General features: G+C 34.1%; 2 protein-coding genes, 1 long non-coding RNA gene and 1 pseudogene across 3 annotated transcripts; 1 reads left to right on the plus strand and 3 right to left on the minus strand.

The window, feature by feature from the left end:
* Nucleotides 1–2,196: 2,196 nt before the first annotated feature.
* Nucleotides 2,197–5,165, plus strand: LOC114760215 (uncharacterized; annotated as a pseudogene).
* Nucleotides 5,166–6,462: 1,297 nt separating this feature from the next.
* Nucleotides 6,463–9,535, minus strand: LOC114760213 (pentatricopeptide repeat-containing protein At4g14170-like). The gene has a single exon (XM_028949476.1). It carries the CDS (start codon nucleotides 9,460–9,462, stop codon nucleotides 7,012–7,014), a length of 2,451 nt encoding a protein of 816 aa, XP_028805309.1. The 5' UTR covers nucleotides 9,463–9,535; the 3' UTR covers nucleotides 6,463–7,011.
* A 1,190-nt stretch (nucleotides 9,536–10,725) lies between these two features.
* On the minus strand, nucleotides 10,726–13,563 carry LOC114760222 (G2/mitotic-specific cyclin S13-7). Its single transcript, XM_028949488.1, has 9 exons — nucleotides 13,304–13,563; nucleotides 12,959–13,055; nucleotides 12,837–12,858; nucleotides 12,543–12,758; nucleotides 12,322–12,447; nucleotides 11,971–12,219; nucleotides 11,544–11,705; nucleotides 11,245–11,426; nucleotides 10,726–11,149 (listed from the first exon to the last, which is right to left on the minus strand). The coding sequence occupies exons 1-9, from the start codon at nucleotides 13,341–13,343 to the stop codon at nucleotides 11,002–11,004; spliced, it is 1,242 nt and encodes a 413-aa protein (XP_028805321.1). The 5' UTR covers nucleotides 13,344–13,563; the 3' UTR covers nucleotides 10,726–11,001.
* A 1,831-nt stretch (nucleotides 13,564–15,394) lies between these two features.
* On the minus strand, nucleotides 15,395–17,071 carry LOC114760212 (uncharacterized). Its single transcript, XR_003742025.1, has 3 exons — nucleotides 17,037–17,071; nucleotides 16,339–16,406; nucleotides 15,395–15,579 (listed from the first exon to the last, which is right to left on the minus strand). It is a non-coding gene; the product is annotated as an uncharacterized LOC114760212 (long non-coding RNA).
* Between the last annotated feature and the right edge of the window lie 241 nt (nucleotides 17,072–17,312).

A 17,312-nucleotide genomic window follows, 5' to 3' on the forward strand; every position in this document is an offset into this window, starting at 1 on the left:
AATTGATCATCATTCTTTTTTTCTAGGTATATATCATCCATATTATTTAAAATAATCGTATAATAATTTTCAAATGAAAAATTTAAAACTAATAAATATAAAAAATAAAACTAATAAATTTTATATGTTTGTAAAATATAATAAATATAGATTATTAAATACTCTCTTCATTCCAAAATATATGTCGCTTCTAAGGGTCTGATTGGTAAGAAGGAAATGACGGGGAGAGGAACGGAGGAAAATTTTTAATAAATTTGATTTAAAAAATAAAAAAATATGTGGTTAAAAGCTTTTAATTAATTAGTATTACTCTTTTATCTTATAGTTTTTTCTTATGTAAATTTTAAAACCCCACTTCTCTGATTTTTCAAATCAAGATTATTAAAATTTTTCTTTTCTTCCCCTCCTCTCCATTTTTCTCATAACAAACATAGGGTAAAAGAATGACTTGGTCCAAAATATAAGTCATTTAGAAAATAATTAATGTTTATTGTTCAGTTTTATTCTTGTAATTAATACTTAAATATGTCTGGTAAAAAAAATTAATACTTAAATATGACTTTTTATATTTCCCTCTCTTTTTCATAACCTCATTTGATATGAATAAAATCGAAAAAAAAATTCTATTTAAGATAAATTTAGTGAATTGATTACCATTTTTTTATTTTAACGAATTAGTTGAAATGACTTATGCTATTGGAGCATAAAAAAATTTTTCTTTAATTTGGCTACTTGAATTAAAGATCTTAATTAGTTGACCAGATCATATTGTAAAGTCAGTCAAGGATTATAAAGAGATGGCTTGTTAGACTTTGGTACTCTTAAATACAGAAAAGAATGTGAAGTAGAAGACAAGGCATTTAACTATATGAACAAGAGTTAGCTGTGGCTATGACATCAATTAGATTGAAATTTCTTTTAGGTTGGAGTTGGACATAGAATGATTACTTAGTGATCATCATTACCAATAATACTATTTTCGTTTATTAATATAAGAGTTAGATAATTAATTTGGAAAAGACTAACAAAATTAATTAAGTTAATTATTTGTAAAGAACGCATTATAAATTTGAAAGACAAAATGGATTGAAATCTTATATTTAAAACTATTAACTAACTCTTATATTTAGAACCGAAAGTAGTATTTTTTTTATTTTAAGTTAACATTCTATACAAATTTAAAGGCCTTCCTAATGTTTGGTCTATGTAAATTGTGTTGGAATCTCTCTAAACTTTATTCTTAATGAAATGACTTGAGCTATCTTCTTATTAATTAATTATATTTGGATAATTAATTAATAGAATTGGATTTTACAAAAGTAACTAATTTTTCACAACGTGACCAACCAATATTTAAATTCTTATTAAGAAAAATGCTTACATTTAGTGTCAGATAGTGCTTTAAATATAATTGTCTTCAATAGATGATACATATACGTAGCAAAAAAAAATATTTAAAATTTTTTTTTAAAAAAATTACCTTTGAAAACTTTATAAACACGAGAGGATAAACAAAGAAAAAAGTTTAATGAACTTTTATTTAACTTAGAAAAAATAAAAAAAATTTAAAAATTATTAAATTTCAAATTATGTTTGGTAACATAATTTTATTTGGTGTTGAGAACACTAAATTTGCAAATAATAACAACTTTTTATTGAAATTTTTTATTTAGAATTTAGTAATTTTTAACTTTTTGTTTGCCATTTTCTTTTTAACTTATTCCTTTTATATTTATATTCTTAATTTTCTTTCATAAATATACAGTGTTTTTTGCCGACTTCATAAATATATAGTTAAAATGAGCAAGGTAATTTTTCTTTATAATGGCAAAGTGATTATTTAACTGGTCACATGAGAATTAATTCAGATTTCAATAATATTTAACTTTAAAATTCTAAAATGATTTTTAAATTTTAATAAGATAAAATAATGAACATGATTTACAAAAATTAAGAAAATTAAGAATCAACCATCAACAATTGAATAAAAACGAAAATAAGTAGAGTTAAATTTATAATTTCGGAAAAAAAAAAAAAAAAAAAAGCACAAACCATTCTGCAGAGGACGCCGCATCGCCAAGGATCTATCTTCGGCTTCTTCCTCATCGCCCCCCTCCCCCCTCCCAAGTAACCAGCGAGGGAGAGAGCCTTCACGTTCCATCCCATAGTTTGAATCTCCATGAAACCTTAACGACAATGGTGGGACCTAAAAGACATTTCCTGCCTCTCGTTCTCATCTCTCTTACTGCTTTCTTCTTTTACTCCTACTACCACTCCTCTCTCCCACTTTCAACCTCTGAGTTTAACCCTACTTTCACTGTCTCTAATCCCATCCACGCTCAAAACTATAAGCCCAGTTTAACCAATTTTTCTTTCATCGTCAAAGTTCTTGCCTTTAACCGCCTCGATTCAGTCTCTCGGTGCCTCCAGTCCTTGGCCAATGCCGATTACCTTGGTGATCGTGTCAACCTCCATGTGTACATCGACCATTTCACCCACCAAAATGGGTCGTCTACTACAGTGGATCAAAAATTAAAGGAATTGCGTAGGATTTTGGAATTTGTTGATGGATTTGATTGGAAATTCGGTGATAAGCTCGTGCATTATCGAACGACCAACGTGGGTTTGCAAGCGCAGTGGTTGGAGGCGTGGTGGCCAAGTTCTGATAACGAGTTTGCTTTTATTGTTGAAGATGATTTGGAGATTTCGCCGCTTTATTATGAGTTCATTAAGAGCTTGATTGTGAATTTCTACTACAATGCTTCGAATTATAGTCCATCAATATATGGAGCTTCACTGCAGCGACCAAGGTTTGTTCCAGGTACTATTATCTCATATTTTTCACCTTTAGAAATTAGAAAAGCTTCACTTGTTTTGTTGAAAGTGATTGAAGTTAAATATTCCATAAATATGTCAGCTTCTTAGATGATATTGTCTGTGTTAGAAGTTGAGAGAATTCGGATAGAAATGACTTTATATATTCTCTTTCAAGTGAGCAATCTGGTCTTTGCTAACTAATTCAATTCCTTATTCTAGCCGTTAGTCATGGTCAAACCTGTTAATTATACATTGGGGGGGGGGGGGGTAATTAGATGGGAGCGCATGCAGTGTATTGTGTTTCCTCAAGCAAGCTTGGTATGGATCTTTAGTCAGAATATCAATACAAGTTATTCTCATAGCATAAAAAGTTAAAACTTGGCATCATGAGCATATGATGTTTTGGTGAAAGGGAACTCCTCTGGTTGCGTGTGACTATTTCCTTCACGATATATTGTGGATTTGGGGCTTAGCCGTTGTATAGATGTAGACGACTGAGAAGCGAAAAGAACTTCCACCTACTTGCACCTTGTGTGATTTTAGAATTGGTTATGGTTATTACAAGCTAGGGAATGGTCAAACTGTTTGGCAAGAATGCTGTGTGACTTTCCTCGTTTTCACTAAGTTATTCTTTCCCTTGGTAATTTTCTTCTGTTGGTTTATCATAAACTACTTGGGAAATACACTTATTAGCTTTTAAAAACATTTGCCTCACTGTTTAGTTCTTGAATCCTATTCCTACATAATTGAGTCCTGAAAGTTTTTAATTTGCTTCTCGTCATATCATGTTAGTTAGAAATAAGACCATATATTCGCTCCAGGACTGTTTGTGGACTACGGTCCTTGATGATTGCTAAACCTTCATAACTTCTATTAAATAATGGTTACTAATAACCATTGGTTTCCAACTCAGGTAAACATGGAAACAAATTGCAATTGGATGATAGGACAAGGCTTTTCTTGTATCAATTGGTTGGCACATGGGGTCAAATTCTCTTTCCAAAGCCATGGAAAGAGTTTAGGTTGTGGTATGACAAGAACAAGTCAAAGGACATAAGGCCATTTCTTGAGGGGATGGTAATCATAAGTCTTCACCTTTTTTATCTTTTAAAAAATCTTTCCTCTCTTTCATCCCATTACTAGTTTTCGTTGGCCACCTAACTTTGTTATGTCAGCCAGCAGTTTGTACCTAAGTTCAGTTCTAAAACCTTGTGCAGGTGACTACAGGGTGGTACAAAAAAATGGGAGAGAGAATATGGACTCCTTGGTTCATCAAATTTATTCAATCTCGTGGTTACTTCAATATTTACACACATTTTTTGCATGAGAGGGCTTTGAGTGTTTCTCACAGAGATGCTGGAGTCAACTATGGGAAAACTGCTGGACCTGACTCTCAATTACTAGACGACAGATCTCTTGATTTCAATATTTTGGAAATGCACCCATTGAGCAGCTTAAAATGGTTTGATTTTTGCTTCAGAGAAGTAATCCCCGGAAGGGTTGTCACGAACATGGATGAACTTGGACTTCTGCTTCCCTCTTTGAACAAGCAGGACAGTGTCTTTTTGGTGAACCTTTTTGAGGTATCAGATTCTGTAGCTAGAGAAATTTACTGTGTCAGTTTGAAAGTTTAAATATCAGGAATTATATACTTTTGGGCCCTGAGTCTGACTCCTTATTTGATCTAGCAAGGAGGGGACATCCTGTGATTAATGGGGACCAATTTATCAAAAGTATTGGATTGTATAAGCTTAGTTCTCTAGGTTCACGGTTTGAGGCCATCAAGAGCATTTTGGCAAAGGCTTATGTAATTAGAAAGTGTTTGGAAAATGGGTATAACTTGTGGGTGGTTGATGGGAACGTGCTTTTTCTCAGTGCTGATATTTTTTCAGAGTCCAAGGATCCCAATGGTGATTTATTTCTTGCACCAAGCTTGGAACTCTTATATGCCAGAAGCTCAACTACTGCTAAGAAAAATATGGGACAATAACTTGGTATCAAAAGTTGCCTCCATGGCAGAGGATATGGCAAGAAGAAAAAGTTCGCTTTCCCATGGTGACCTAAGCTTTGTGCATGTTATAGCAAATATTTTGGAAACAAAATGGTGCGAAGTTTAGAAAACTTGATGAGACTACCTATGGCATGAAGATTGGATCTGCTAATGTTAATAAATCTTCTTTAGGGGATAAAAAGTTGGTGTACTGGTCAGCAGAAATGGGACTGGAATCAATTCAGAAATGGCTTGAGGAGTTGAATTTGTGGGTTGTGGACCAAGAATCCTCATGCACTGCTGTGGTCTGTCACAAGTCATAGCATTTAGGGTCAGCTAGAAGTAGCTATAATTTTTTTTTTTTGAAATTAATTCGTATTTCTTCTTTTATTTTAATTTTGCTTATATATGTTTCCACTTAGTGTACTATCATTTGCAACAAAGCTAAAAATTTCCCCCTGTATGAATCTTGGGCAACATGGGCAAGATGAAGCAGATGCCCCGAAAAAGCAGCTTGCAAAGATTATAATGAAGGAATACTTTTGACCATCTTCCTTTGTAAGTACTAAAGTTGAATACTATTTTTTCTTTCTTGGTAATAAGGGTTAGATGCATGTTAGTTGAGTGCTGAACCTCTCAAACCTTGCCTTGCCAAACATCAATGCCTCATTCTAGACCGCAAATTGTTTGTTCACCAACTGTATCTCCTCATATTATCCATGCCTGATTAAGCGTGCGACTGATAGAAGTATTTTCAGTGTCCGCACTAACAAGATCTTTACTGGTCGTGAAGCTCGGGAATATCATGCGAAGGATAGTCAATCGAAGAGAGAATAATCTTTCAACAGCATGATACTTCCTGATACTACCTCTGCTAAATAGATTGAGAAAATTAGTTAAGTTAATTATTTATAATAAATATATTTTTTAAATATTCTTATTAATCATGTGTATTAGTTAAAATTAATTTTTAACACATGCAACTGATACGAGAACTATCTTAATAAAAAAAAATATCAATATGAAAAACAAAATAAATTATGATCTTATATTCAGAAATAAATTGAATGTAAAATTAGCTCTTATATCAAAGATAATATAAAGATTTGACAAAAAGTATATGAAACAGGTGAATCTGGCTGTTTTTCTTTCGTATGATCCTCCAGCTCAAGTATATTCTGAAAATATCAAAGCGGACAAATCGTTCTCATACTTAAAAGTAGCCTAAGAATTAGATTAGAGGATGGGTTTTCAATGCAGTGTTAAGATAAGCATAACCTAGTTAACTGCATTTAGGAAAACGGGAGTTCTTTGGAGTTGTGTGCCACAAGGGAGGAGGGATAGAAGATCTAGTCAGAAGAGATAAGAAAGGAAGGAAAGCGGGTGAAGAGAGGGTGAAATTCATATAGATGATATTTGTAAGCAGTTTTTTTCTTAAAAGAAAGAAAGAAGACCATAATTTTCTTCCTTTGCCTCATAGATAATCCTCCTTTTCAAAGTACAAAACTGCAAATTAAAATACCGATGCAAATGCACTTGGTGTATTGCTCTAGGCAAAGTAGTCCCGGGAAGTGGAGGGTGCTATTCCCACAAGGCCAGTTTGGCCTCCTCTCTAATTCCCCCCCAACCCCACCCAAAAAGAATAATGAGGCAGATGATAATATGAACTTAAAAAGCTCATCTCTTGACAAAGAGTAGTCAGAATAAGGCATCTACATACAAGTCTAGCCAGCAACCTCGACTTATTGACACGAAGCATGCAGCACTGACAATTAATTAAGAGAAATCAAACCAAAAATTCATGCCAAAGAATATTGCATTGTGTTCTGTTCCATGCTACTACTACACATACCATGCGTCTTGAAAAATTTCATGCAACCAGATAGAACATCGTTTCATGTGGTTATAAAATATAAAGAATGAAAAGGAATATGGTCAGCTCATTGAACCAAAATGCCTTTAACTTTACTTCACCATGGTCATAGCTCTAAGCCAATAACGACAAAGCCCTCAGGCTCCACTTGCCAAAGGATTTGGATCTTTCTCAGTTTCTTAGAAAAGTGACAGTATCAATTTTGAGCGAGCGAGGGATTCAGTGTGTGTGTGTGTGTGTGTCTCTCTCTCTCTCTCTTACTCACTCTCACGCACACTAACAGCCAACTTACTAAGATAGTGAGAGTATCCAAGTCTCCACAACAGGAAATTCAACATTCTGATAGCCAAAGGCCAGAATCTAAGCCATCCATTTTCTCGCCAACAAGAAATGCATGCACCTGGTCTCCCATTTGAACCCAGCTGCAACCAGGACTCTTCCTCGCTCCCCTTGACTTCATCAACCGCCTGACTTTGTCAGCCTCTTCCCATCTTTCAGCTTCTGCATACATATTTGAAAGAAGTATATAATAGCCACAATGCTGAGGCTTTAACTCAAACAAATGTTCAGCAGCCCAACGACCCAATTCTACATTGCCATATATCCTACATGCTCCGAGAAGTGCACCCCATATATTAGCATCTGCTGCAATAGGGAGTCCCCTAATGAGTTCTGCTGCTTCTTCCATAAGACCAGCCCTTCCAAGGAGATCAACCATACAAGCATAGTGCATGGGTGTTGGCTCAATATTAAGATCCTTCATCTCCATAAAGTATTTCCTTCCCTTCTCAAGTAGCCCACCATGACTACAGGCTGATAAAACTGCAATAAATGATACCGAATCATATTCCACACCATCTTCCTTCATTGCCTCAAAGTAGTTAATGGCAGTGTCCAATTCACCAAGCATTCCATAGCCCAAAATCATGGTATTCCAGGAGGCTACATCTTTGTTTTCAATACATTCAAATACCTTAGCAGCAATATCTATTTGACCACATTTTGTATACAAGTCCAAGAGCGAATTTGCTGCAAAAAGATGAGTGTGTAAAAGCTTCCTTACCAGAAAGCCATGTATCTCTTTGCCTTGTTTTATTGCAGCCAGGTTTGCACACGCTGATACTACACCCATGAAAGAAACAATATCTGGCTTCATTCCTGAGAGTCTCATTTCTCTAAACAAATTTAGTGATCCCAAGCAATCCATTGTCTGGGAGTAGCCTATAATTAGTATATTATAGGAAACTTCATCTCTGATAGATATGTCAAAGACATTTTGAGCAAAACTTAAGCTCCCACATTTTGAATACATGTCAGTCAGAGCGTTAGAAATAAACAAATCAAATGCATATCCAGCACGAATTATCCTGGCATGTAGTTCCTTGCCAGTGTGCAGGAAACCTAGTCTTGCACAAGCTGGAAGAATATTTGTGAAGGTTACAGAGTTGGGGATTTCACCATAATTTTGCATTTGCCTTACTATATCTAAAGCTGCAAATTCTAATCTGTTCTGAGTTAAGTTTGCAATCATAGCATTCCAAGATACGATATTTCTTTCACCCATGTTGTGAAAGACCAAGCATGCAATCCTTGGATACCCTGTCTTTGCATACATGTCTATCAACGAGTTAGCAATGAAAACATCAGACTCAATCCCCATCCTTAAACTAAAGCCATGGATTTCCTTTCCCAGTTTACAAAATCCTAATTCTCCTAAAACTGGTAGCATACTAGAAATGGCGATTGAGTTTGGTGTCATTCCTGAATCAATCATCAACCTTAAAGCTTCTAAGGCATTCATATTGCGCCCTGTATAAGTAAAACTAGTGATGAGTGCATTCCAGGAAACCTCATTTCTGTCAACCATCTCATCAAAAACTTGCTTTGAAGCTTTTTCATTCCCACATTTCCCATAAGCATCTATCAATGCATTTCCAGTTTTTACATGGTCAGACAAACCAACCTTCAAAACATAACAGTGCACTACACTTGTCATTATCTGATCTCCGGTGTCCGCACAGACTGGCAAGACGCTGACTATGCTAACCAAATCCGGTTTAAAGCAGCCAGATATCACACTCATTCCTTTAAAATAGTCAAGTGCCTCCACATTAAAACCATTAAGAGAAGACAAACCTATTATGGTATTCCACGATACCTTATCCTTCTCACACATTTCATCGAACACCCTCTTTGCATCAATTACATGAGCACAATTTCCATATAACAGCATAAGGGTGTTCCCGACGAAAACATCCCCATCAAAACCCAGCCTAAGCACAGCCCCATGGATCTCCATACCCTTTTGAAGGTCCGAGCAATCCGAACACTCCTTCAGAACAAAAGGAAAAGTATGGCCATCAGGTCGAATGCCTGCACGAACCATCTGGTTATACGTCTTGAACTCATCGCGAACACCCGCAATGGAGTTAGCCCGTACAAGAGTGTTCCACAAGAAAGCGTTACGACACAGCCCCACAGTTTGCTGGAAAAGAAACCGATAAGTTCTGGAATCTCCATATGTGGCGTATCGAAGAATGAGGGAAGCAGCAAGAGAGACACTAGCGGGGAGGAAGCCAGTGAAAACCCCAAAGGCGTGAACTTGCTTGATCTGGGAAAGGTTGTGGCAGAGGGAGCAGAGTTCGAGAAGATTTGGGTGAGTCTGAATCTGAGCATTGCAAAGCGAAGAGAAGGTACTACAGAGTGAGGGGAATCGAGGTTTACTGGGGGAAGAAAATATTGAGGTTAGATGATGTTTCTTGAGCACATGGTTAACGAACATGGAAAATTGGCAAGTGTTTCTCTGCGTGCCCAACTCTGAGAGGAATCAATCGTCCCTGTGAGGTGTCGGCGATTCCCACGGCAAATTTTCCCTTTGCCCCCCTTCCTCTTCTTTCAAAAAAAATTCCGCTGGGCTTAGGAGAATAACAATTTTTTTGGAAGATAAACTGCCTAAGCACTTTGAAAGTACCCTTCTGATCAGAGTCGCTTCATCGTTAAATTTTCACCGTTAATATACTATTTTATCTTTTATTTATTATCATATAAATAATTATTTTAAAAAAAATATGTATATATTAAATATAGATAGAGTTAAAAAATTATTATATTTTAAAATTTTTCTTGACATATATAAAATATATTGAAAGTGTTTATAAATAAGAATAAAGAAATATAACTTGGTACCTATACTATAACTTTTTTGAAGGAAAAATAACAAAAAAAGCTCAGAAAAATTATAAATAAAGACCTATTATAATATTAGTAGGAATAGCGCTCCTTTGCCTTTTCCCTCCTTTTCTCTTTATTATTAGATTAAATTTTTGGTTCATAATTTAAATTTATTTATATATTTTTATGTAAAATTATTTATAAAATATTAAATTTAAACTGCTAAAATTTTAATCCAACGTTCATGAAAGAAAAAGGAAAAGGGGGGGAAAAAAACAAGAAGAAGTTATTCATGATAACAAAAACAAATGGGCTCGTGGTTTTGGTTGTAAATTCATAAGGTTAACTTGCTAAGAGAATTGAAATTATACGTAGATTGGAGGCGGAAACTCTTAAATCCTTCTCTCTCATAATCCCATTTCCACCATTATAATAATAGCAGTACATGAATAGAAGAGAGAGTCCTTTTTTTAAAATGTTAAATTTGAATAATCCATTTTTTTAATCTAATAGTGAAAATGAGATTCTGAAGAGAAAATAAAAAGAAGGAGTTTTGAGAGAACACGTACCGTCTCAATTTGTGCTGAACCAAAAAGACCATTACAGAGGTTGTGTAATTTGTGCTGATAACAACCATATAAAACCTAGTGGATGAAACTGAGAACAACGATCTGTACATTTACTCATGTACAGCCATTGCTCTTGCAAACTGAAACTATTACCTTCTTGATCATTCTCCACGCCTTGAACAAAAGGCGCACGTTGTTGAAGGATGATATGAATCTTTATCTTTTGATCTGCTCCAAGTTTTGCTTGATAATAAATTTCAGTTATTAGTTAAAAAAGAAGAAGAAAAGTTTGTATTTCTTTTGGCATAGCATGCTGAAGTATGATGAAGACATCAAGCTAACACAGTTTGTAATATGTGGAAGCAACCAAAATTACAACCCTTCACCGCCATTTGCATATACAAAATACTTTTTGGCAACAAACTAACCAGAAACCAAATATTTTAAGTTTCACACTTCAATATCCAAACCAAGAAGAAAACTAAGTGATCATTACAGACATGATCTTCCTAAACAACGTTTTAACTCTACCTATTGTTAATATTATCCTAGAAGTTCCATGGACTGAAATATCAATCTGTTCATCTGACGTTCTCTACCAGCAAAAGCTTCCCTGGGGGAATAAGAGCAACTGAACAACGATCTGGATTACAGAATTTCTTGAAAACTGCTTTCAACTTGCTCTCACCAGCCAGCGAGTGAAAGCTCACCATGAGTTTAGCACATTCCCTGCACCATAATTGGGAAAAGTGAAAAAAAAACATCAGACAATGTTCTCATTAATACACACCAATATTTTCTGAATCATATGTTACTGAAACTACCTTAATTTGTCCTCAGATAAGCCTGTGTAATGTTCAAGAGTCTGTGTCCAGAATGGGCTCCTACCAAGGGTAAAGCGAGCAGCATACACAGCAGAAGCAGCAATAACAGAGGGGCTATACAATATTACAGTGGCATAGTGAACTAGGCCAAGTTCAGCTAGGAAATACGCCATGTTCTCCATCTGCATTTCACGGGAAAAGGCAAAAAAGATATCAATCACCAATGAGATGAGATATGGTATTTTAAATATGTTTTAGACCAGCCACAAAGAACTATATATATACACACATATACATACCTCCTTATCAGAGGGAGAAGAGACTTTGATATACCGGACAAGGAAGACGTATGGTGTAGGAACAGTTAAATACCATTCTAGCTTCCTTAAGATTGTTTTCTCCATCACCAGAACCTGTTCTCTTTTATAGGCGTTGTCTGATATGCACACAAAGTCATTCACCTGCATTATATTATAATTCAAAACCCATATCATAACTTAGTACACTGGGAAAGAAAACTTGGTAGGCAATTTAAGATTAAAACCAGATTTTCTTACAACTGACCACAGTTAAATGTTCTTTTGAGTCACCTTATATATGACAATCCAATTAAGAAGCCATATAAATTGTCTCAAACATCAGACTAGATGCAATGATTTACATCTTATGTACTAACAACATGTCTAGAAAACTTAAAAAAAAAAAAAAGAGAGAGATAAATTGTACCTCTGGGGACCAAATCTCCTCATATTTGCAGGCTATGAGCATGGAACTGATGCCAACCAGCTGAAGCTCCTTTCTGGACACAGCCTTCAAGGAAAGGAAACGGTCCACGATGTTTATAGTCAGATGAAGAGTTTCAGGCATGAGTTCAAATTTACGATGTACTTCTATCAACCAGTCCACAAGAATCGCTCTCATCTTAGCATTCACATCAGGTTGTGACCCCATGTAATCGTACACACGGCTATCACTCTGAAATTTACATAAGTCATCAAATGTTAATTGAATCAGAAAGAGAGACAGAGTCAAGAGTTACATTATGTGAACATCGAAAATTGTTAACATGGTTATTACCTCTGCAAATTTGTAGAACTTGTAGAGTTCGTCGATGTACTCAACAGCTGCCAATTCATTGTCCACGTCAGATGCATCAACGTCTAGCACCTGATCCTTTGGTTTGTAAGTACGTCCACAAGCAGCCTGAGATTCATCAATCACTTAAATTTATCACACCACACTGATATTCTGAAACAGAGCAGCTTTGGATGAGGAAGAAGAAGAAAGGAAATAGTTACCTTGCTTCGAGCAGAGAGGATTGCACTGAGGGTCTTCACATTCTTCTTGGTTGAGTTCTGTTTAGAGTTTATGACTTTAGCAGGTTCTTTCTTCTTCTTTTCCTTCTTTACTTCCTCACTATCTTCTTCATCAGAGCTAATAGTAATAACTTCAGGTCCTTCTGGGCGAACAATCTTCCCTGCTGCTAATACTTTCGTTGTTGCAAGGCTTGGTTTCTGAAATATGATACACAAGTTCAGTTCTTTTCCAAGTTATTAATAAATTATTTATACAAAATTAAAAATAGATCTCACCTTGTTCTTCTCTGCTTCTTGCCTGTGAAACAAACAGGAATAATTAAAATATTAGTATTAATATTAATAACTAATTAAAAAATGAGTTTGTGAAGAGAGATGAGAAAAAGACAAAACAAAACCTTGTGATGCGCTTAGAAACATCCACAAGATTCCCAATATCCTGGAGAACCCGTCGACTCCGTCCTTCTACTGCTACATTCTTCGGCTTATTTTCACCTGCAAGCAACTTTTCTTTTTCAGAAAGATTTTCTTTTTGGCCTGATTTTCGGAAAGATATAAAACACTCGAAGAGATGCTCTGGAGATTTTGACAAGGCCCGTCGAGAACTATATGATTTTAGATGAAAGTAAATGAAAACTCCAAAGATTCAAATTTGAATTGATAAAACCCTAAGAGAGTGGTGAAAAATGAAGTTTTAAGAACAGAGTGCATGAAATCTCAAAGAAAAGACGAAGATCGCATACCCCTTTGCAGTTCATGCGGCAAACAAGCTCCGGTAGCCATATCTGGCTCTTGCTCTTGATGGTTACTCCCGAAAACGCCTCCAATAGTCGAAAACAACGACGAGAGGAACACCTGGAGACGACTGTTGCGCGTCTCTCCTCCGTCGGAGTCCGTGTTCGTCGCCACCGCGTCGGTGAATATTCCACAACTCTTTTCTCTTCCCTTCTCTATCTCCAACGACTCTTTTCCTTCTGTCGGTGATAAATTCTGAGATTTCTTCTTCTCTGCACTATTTGAAAGTGAAAATTTTGGGATTTTGAGTTAATAAGGATTGTTATATACTGAAGAGGTGCCACTCACAGTCGAACAGGCGCCAGCTCCAACGGTCGATTCTTTATCTTATCAATGCCGTTGGATGACTGATGTATCTAACGGCTTTAAACCTTTTCCTGATTCTCTCTTCCTCAACTTTAATTTTTACTAGCCGTTTCTGTTTTTAGAGTTAAAATTTTCTATTTTGCAACCAAAAAAATTGCCTCTTCCCATTGATTTCTTGTTCTTTCAGTTGATTGAATGTATTTCAGTTTTTTTTAATTGAAAAAATGCATTTTAGTTTTATTCAAAAGAAATATTTTTTTACTAGCCGTTTGGGATGTTATTTCACTTAATTAATTAATTTTCATTACATGGAACCTCGTTCCACTAATTTTGGTAATTCACTTATAAAAAATCTCACATGCCTGGTGAATTAACTTCCTTTCTTAATTTAATACAATTATTTATATATTTAAATATACAGTATTATTTTGGGAGAATCCCAACTAAATTCAACTGAAATACTTGAATTCAGATTTAAGCCTATACTTTCAACAAATTCCTAATTAGGCCATGAGACCCAATTAGGGATTTCTGAATGTTGTTAAATAATCAGAATACTCTTCTTTATTTAAAGAGGAAAATCGATTATTTATCTCTCCCAAGTGATCTTTCATCTCTTATGATTTTTTTAGACCAAAAAACATATAAGTGATCTTAAAATGTTTGAAATTTTTATATATAACTTACACTATTAAAAATATTTTAATAAAACATGTTAAATTACAAATATAAATAACCTTTAAATAAATATTTTTTGTTTTCAGTTCTTATAATTCACATTATTTTTATTTATTTAAGCAATGTTGGATCCAACCAAAAACTCAAATTATTTCAACTTAACATTAAATATTGATTATAATTAAAATATTTTAAAATCTAAAAATAAATGTTTACAACTTGAAAAGAAAAAATATTTATTTGAGGACTACTTATATTATAATTTGAAAATTTTTATTATATTATAATTTGAAATTTTTTGTGAAAATAATTTAAAGGTTTTTAGTTATATATATAAAATTTCAACACTGAAAAATTATTTATATTTTTTTATCTAAATATTAATCATAAGAGATGATGAACCACTTTAGAGAGATAATATAATCAATTTTCATTTTTAACTAAAGAGCAGCATTATCGTCATTTAACAAAATTTAGCAATTCCTAATTAGGTCTCATGTCCTGATTAGAAATTTGTTAAAAATAAAGGCCTCAAGTTGAATTTAAGTATTTGAGTTGGATTTAATTGGGATTTTCCCTATTATTTTTTCCTTCAATTTTATTATTTATTCCGTTGGTGTAACAACGAAACTACTACACTTATAAAGTAATCAATATCAAAAAGTTAACCATGATAGAAAAGAAACTTTGTAAAAATATTTAGAAATACTATCATGGTTATATAAATATCCTAAATCATATGAGATTAACCATGATAGAAAAAGAGTTAAACCAATCCATAAATATGTCTATCATGGTTAAAAGAACTTTCCTAAATTAACTGCGTGCAAAAAGATATTCATAATGGATAGGGCTTTGGGTATTATAAATCTAGAATATCATTTTCAACCATAAGCCCATAACACGATTTTACTAAATAGTACCTTTCATAACTTTCAACAAAATCAAAAGTCATTTCATGTCAAAGATCACTGTGGATTCACCACTCATATCAACAAAAGAAATCACATGCAAATGCCTAAAGGCCTCCGGCCTTCTACCAGCATACAGTCCAGTAACAGTTCTCAAAAGTACACTGTCAAAATAATCAATCTCAAACATATCAGAGTATGTGGAATGGGCCCTATCATGGCAATATACATCTATCCAACACAATCAAAAGAGTGGAAGCGCTACAATTTTGCAATAGCAGCTCAAGCTTCCGGAGCCTTCCCTGACTGACCCGAACGGGAACTATCACCTGGAAAAGTGTTAAATCAACGGGGTGAGACAAAAGTCTCAGTAACCAACAATCCTACTTATCAAGCATACAAGTAAGTGCTCGTGACGTGTCAAGTGAGACAATTGCAAATTCATAGTATTCCAACAAATTTCATATTGTCAAAGCATATAAAAAGTACAATCAATATTCTTTTCACCTCCCTTATATCCACCCACCTTATATCCTCTGACTAAACCCATGGGCTAAATCCTCATCCATGTGACTGGTAATTAGACAAGCTCACCGATCAAGTGATATGGACCGGCCAAAATCCACAGAGCACAAGACCGGACCATGGGTTCCCCCTCTAGTCTACTAGTAGGGTGTCAATGCCCTATAATGAATAATTGGGCCAAAGGACCAATCAGTGTACACCTGATGGCCCTACCACCTTATATCCTCAAATGTACATAATTCACCCCCTTATATCCTCTTTGTTATAGTACCCATCATCAACATCCGCCACCCCTCATATATCAACACTCAAAATATTGCATTCATAAACAATCATCACATGTAAAAATCAATTGGGATTTTCCATTTTCAATTAACTCATAATACTTGAGATCATCATAATAGTAAACATATATCTTTGCAACAAAAGTCTCACAAGACAATTTCAATAACAACATACTTTCATAGCTCACATCATAATTCAATAATATTTCATAAATTCCTTGTAATTCAAAATAATCACAAACAACCTACGAGCATGAATAATAAGTAGAAAGTGGTTACCTCTTGTCTAGAACAAGTATTACCACAAGGTTAACCCCGTGCTCATACCAATAGCCCAATAATTTAATCTACACAACCAATACATTTACATATCAATACACAAGCTATTTAATTAATTACTTAAACTAAAACATATATATATAAGTTAAAGTTTCTAATTCTATGCTAAACCCAAACCTCTCATAACCCATAATTAAGTCTTTTAGCACAAAATTTATATACCTCACAATCCAAAATTTTCATTTAAACCTTTCAAAGTATTTACTTTAATACAGATTTTTCTCAAAATTTTAAATCTGAAATTATCATATTTAAAATTCAAAAATCCTATTTTAACTTTAAATCTCAAAAACCAACCATTAGAAATTCACTATACATCAAATGCATCTAAGTAAATAATTTAATCAACAGTTTCATGGTATAAATATCATATTTTTCATAAATAAATATCTGTTTAACTAAAATAATTCATTTAAAAATATTAGGTCAGTCAATAAAAAAACTAAACTGATAGAAATGATCTACTAAAATAGCTCTACAATATTATGCTTACCTATCATCAAAACTCAACACTTGCTTCAAACCCTAAACCCAAAAATTATCTCTAAACAGTATAAAACTACCATCATTAGATAGATTTAGATGAGTGGAAAAACTTTCATGAAGAGAGTTTAATGAAAAGAAGTCATTTGGCTTACCAAAATGATCTGCAAAGTTGAAACCCTACTGGAAAAATGAGAGGAAGGCGCCGGAGAAGGTGAAAAGAAAGACGTCGAAATGTTTCTCTCTGGCCCCCCAACGGTTAAAATAATATTTTGGCAAAAATTCCAGTTAAAGACCCCATATTAAAATGGGACAAAATTATAGTTTGGTACCCCGTTTTTTTCCTTTTTTTTTTATCCGTTTTATTATTATATATTCAGAAATTCCAATTTTCCTTATACATATTTTATAAATCTTATTTTCAATAATTC

The sequence above is a fragment of the Neltuma alba genome, unplaced genomic scaffold, assembly GCF_004799145.2.
Source record: "Neltuma alba isolate B1F8T4 unplaced genomic scaffold, ASM479914v2 tig00010948_pilon, whole genome shotgun sequence".
NCBI lineage: Eukaryota > Viridiplantae > Streptophyta > Magnoliopsida > Fabales > Fabaceae > Neltuma > Neltuma alba.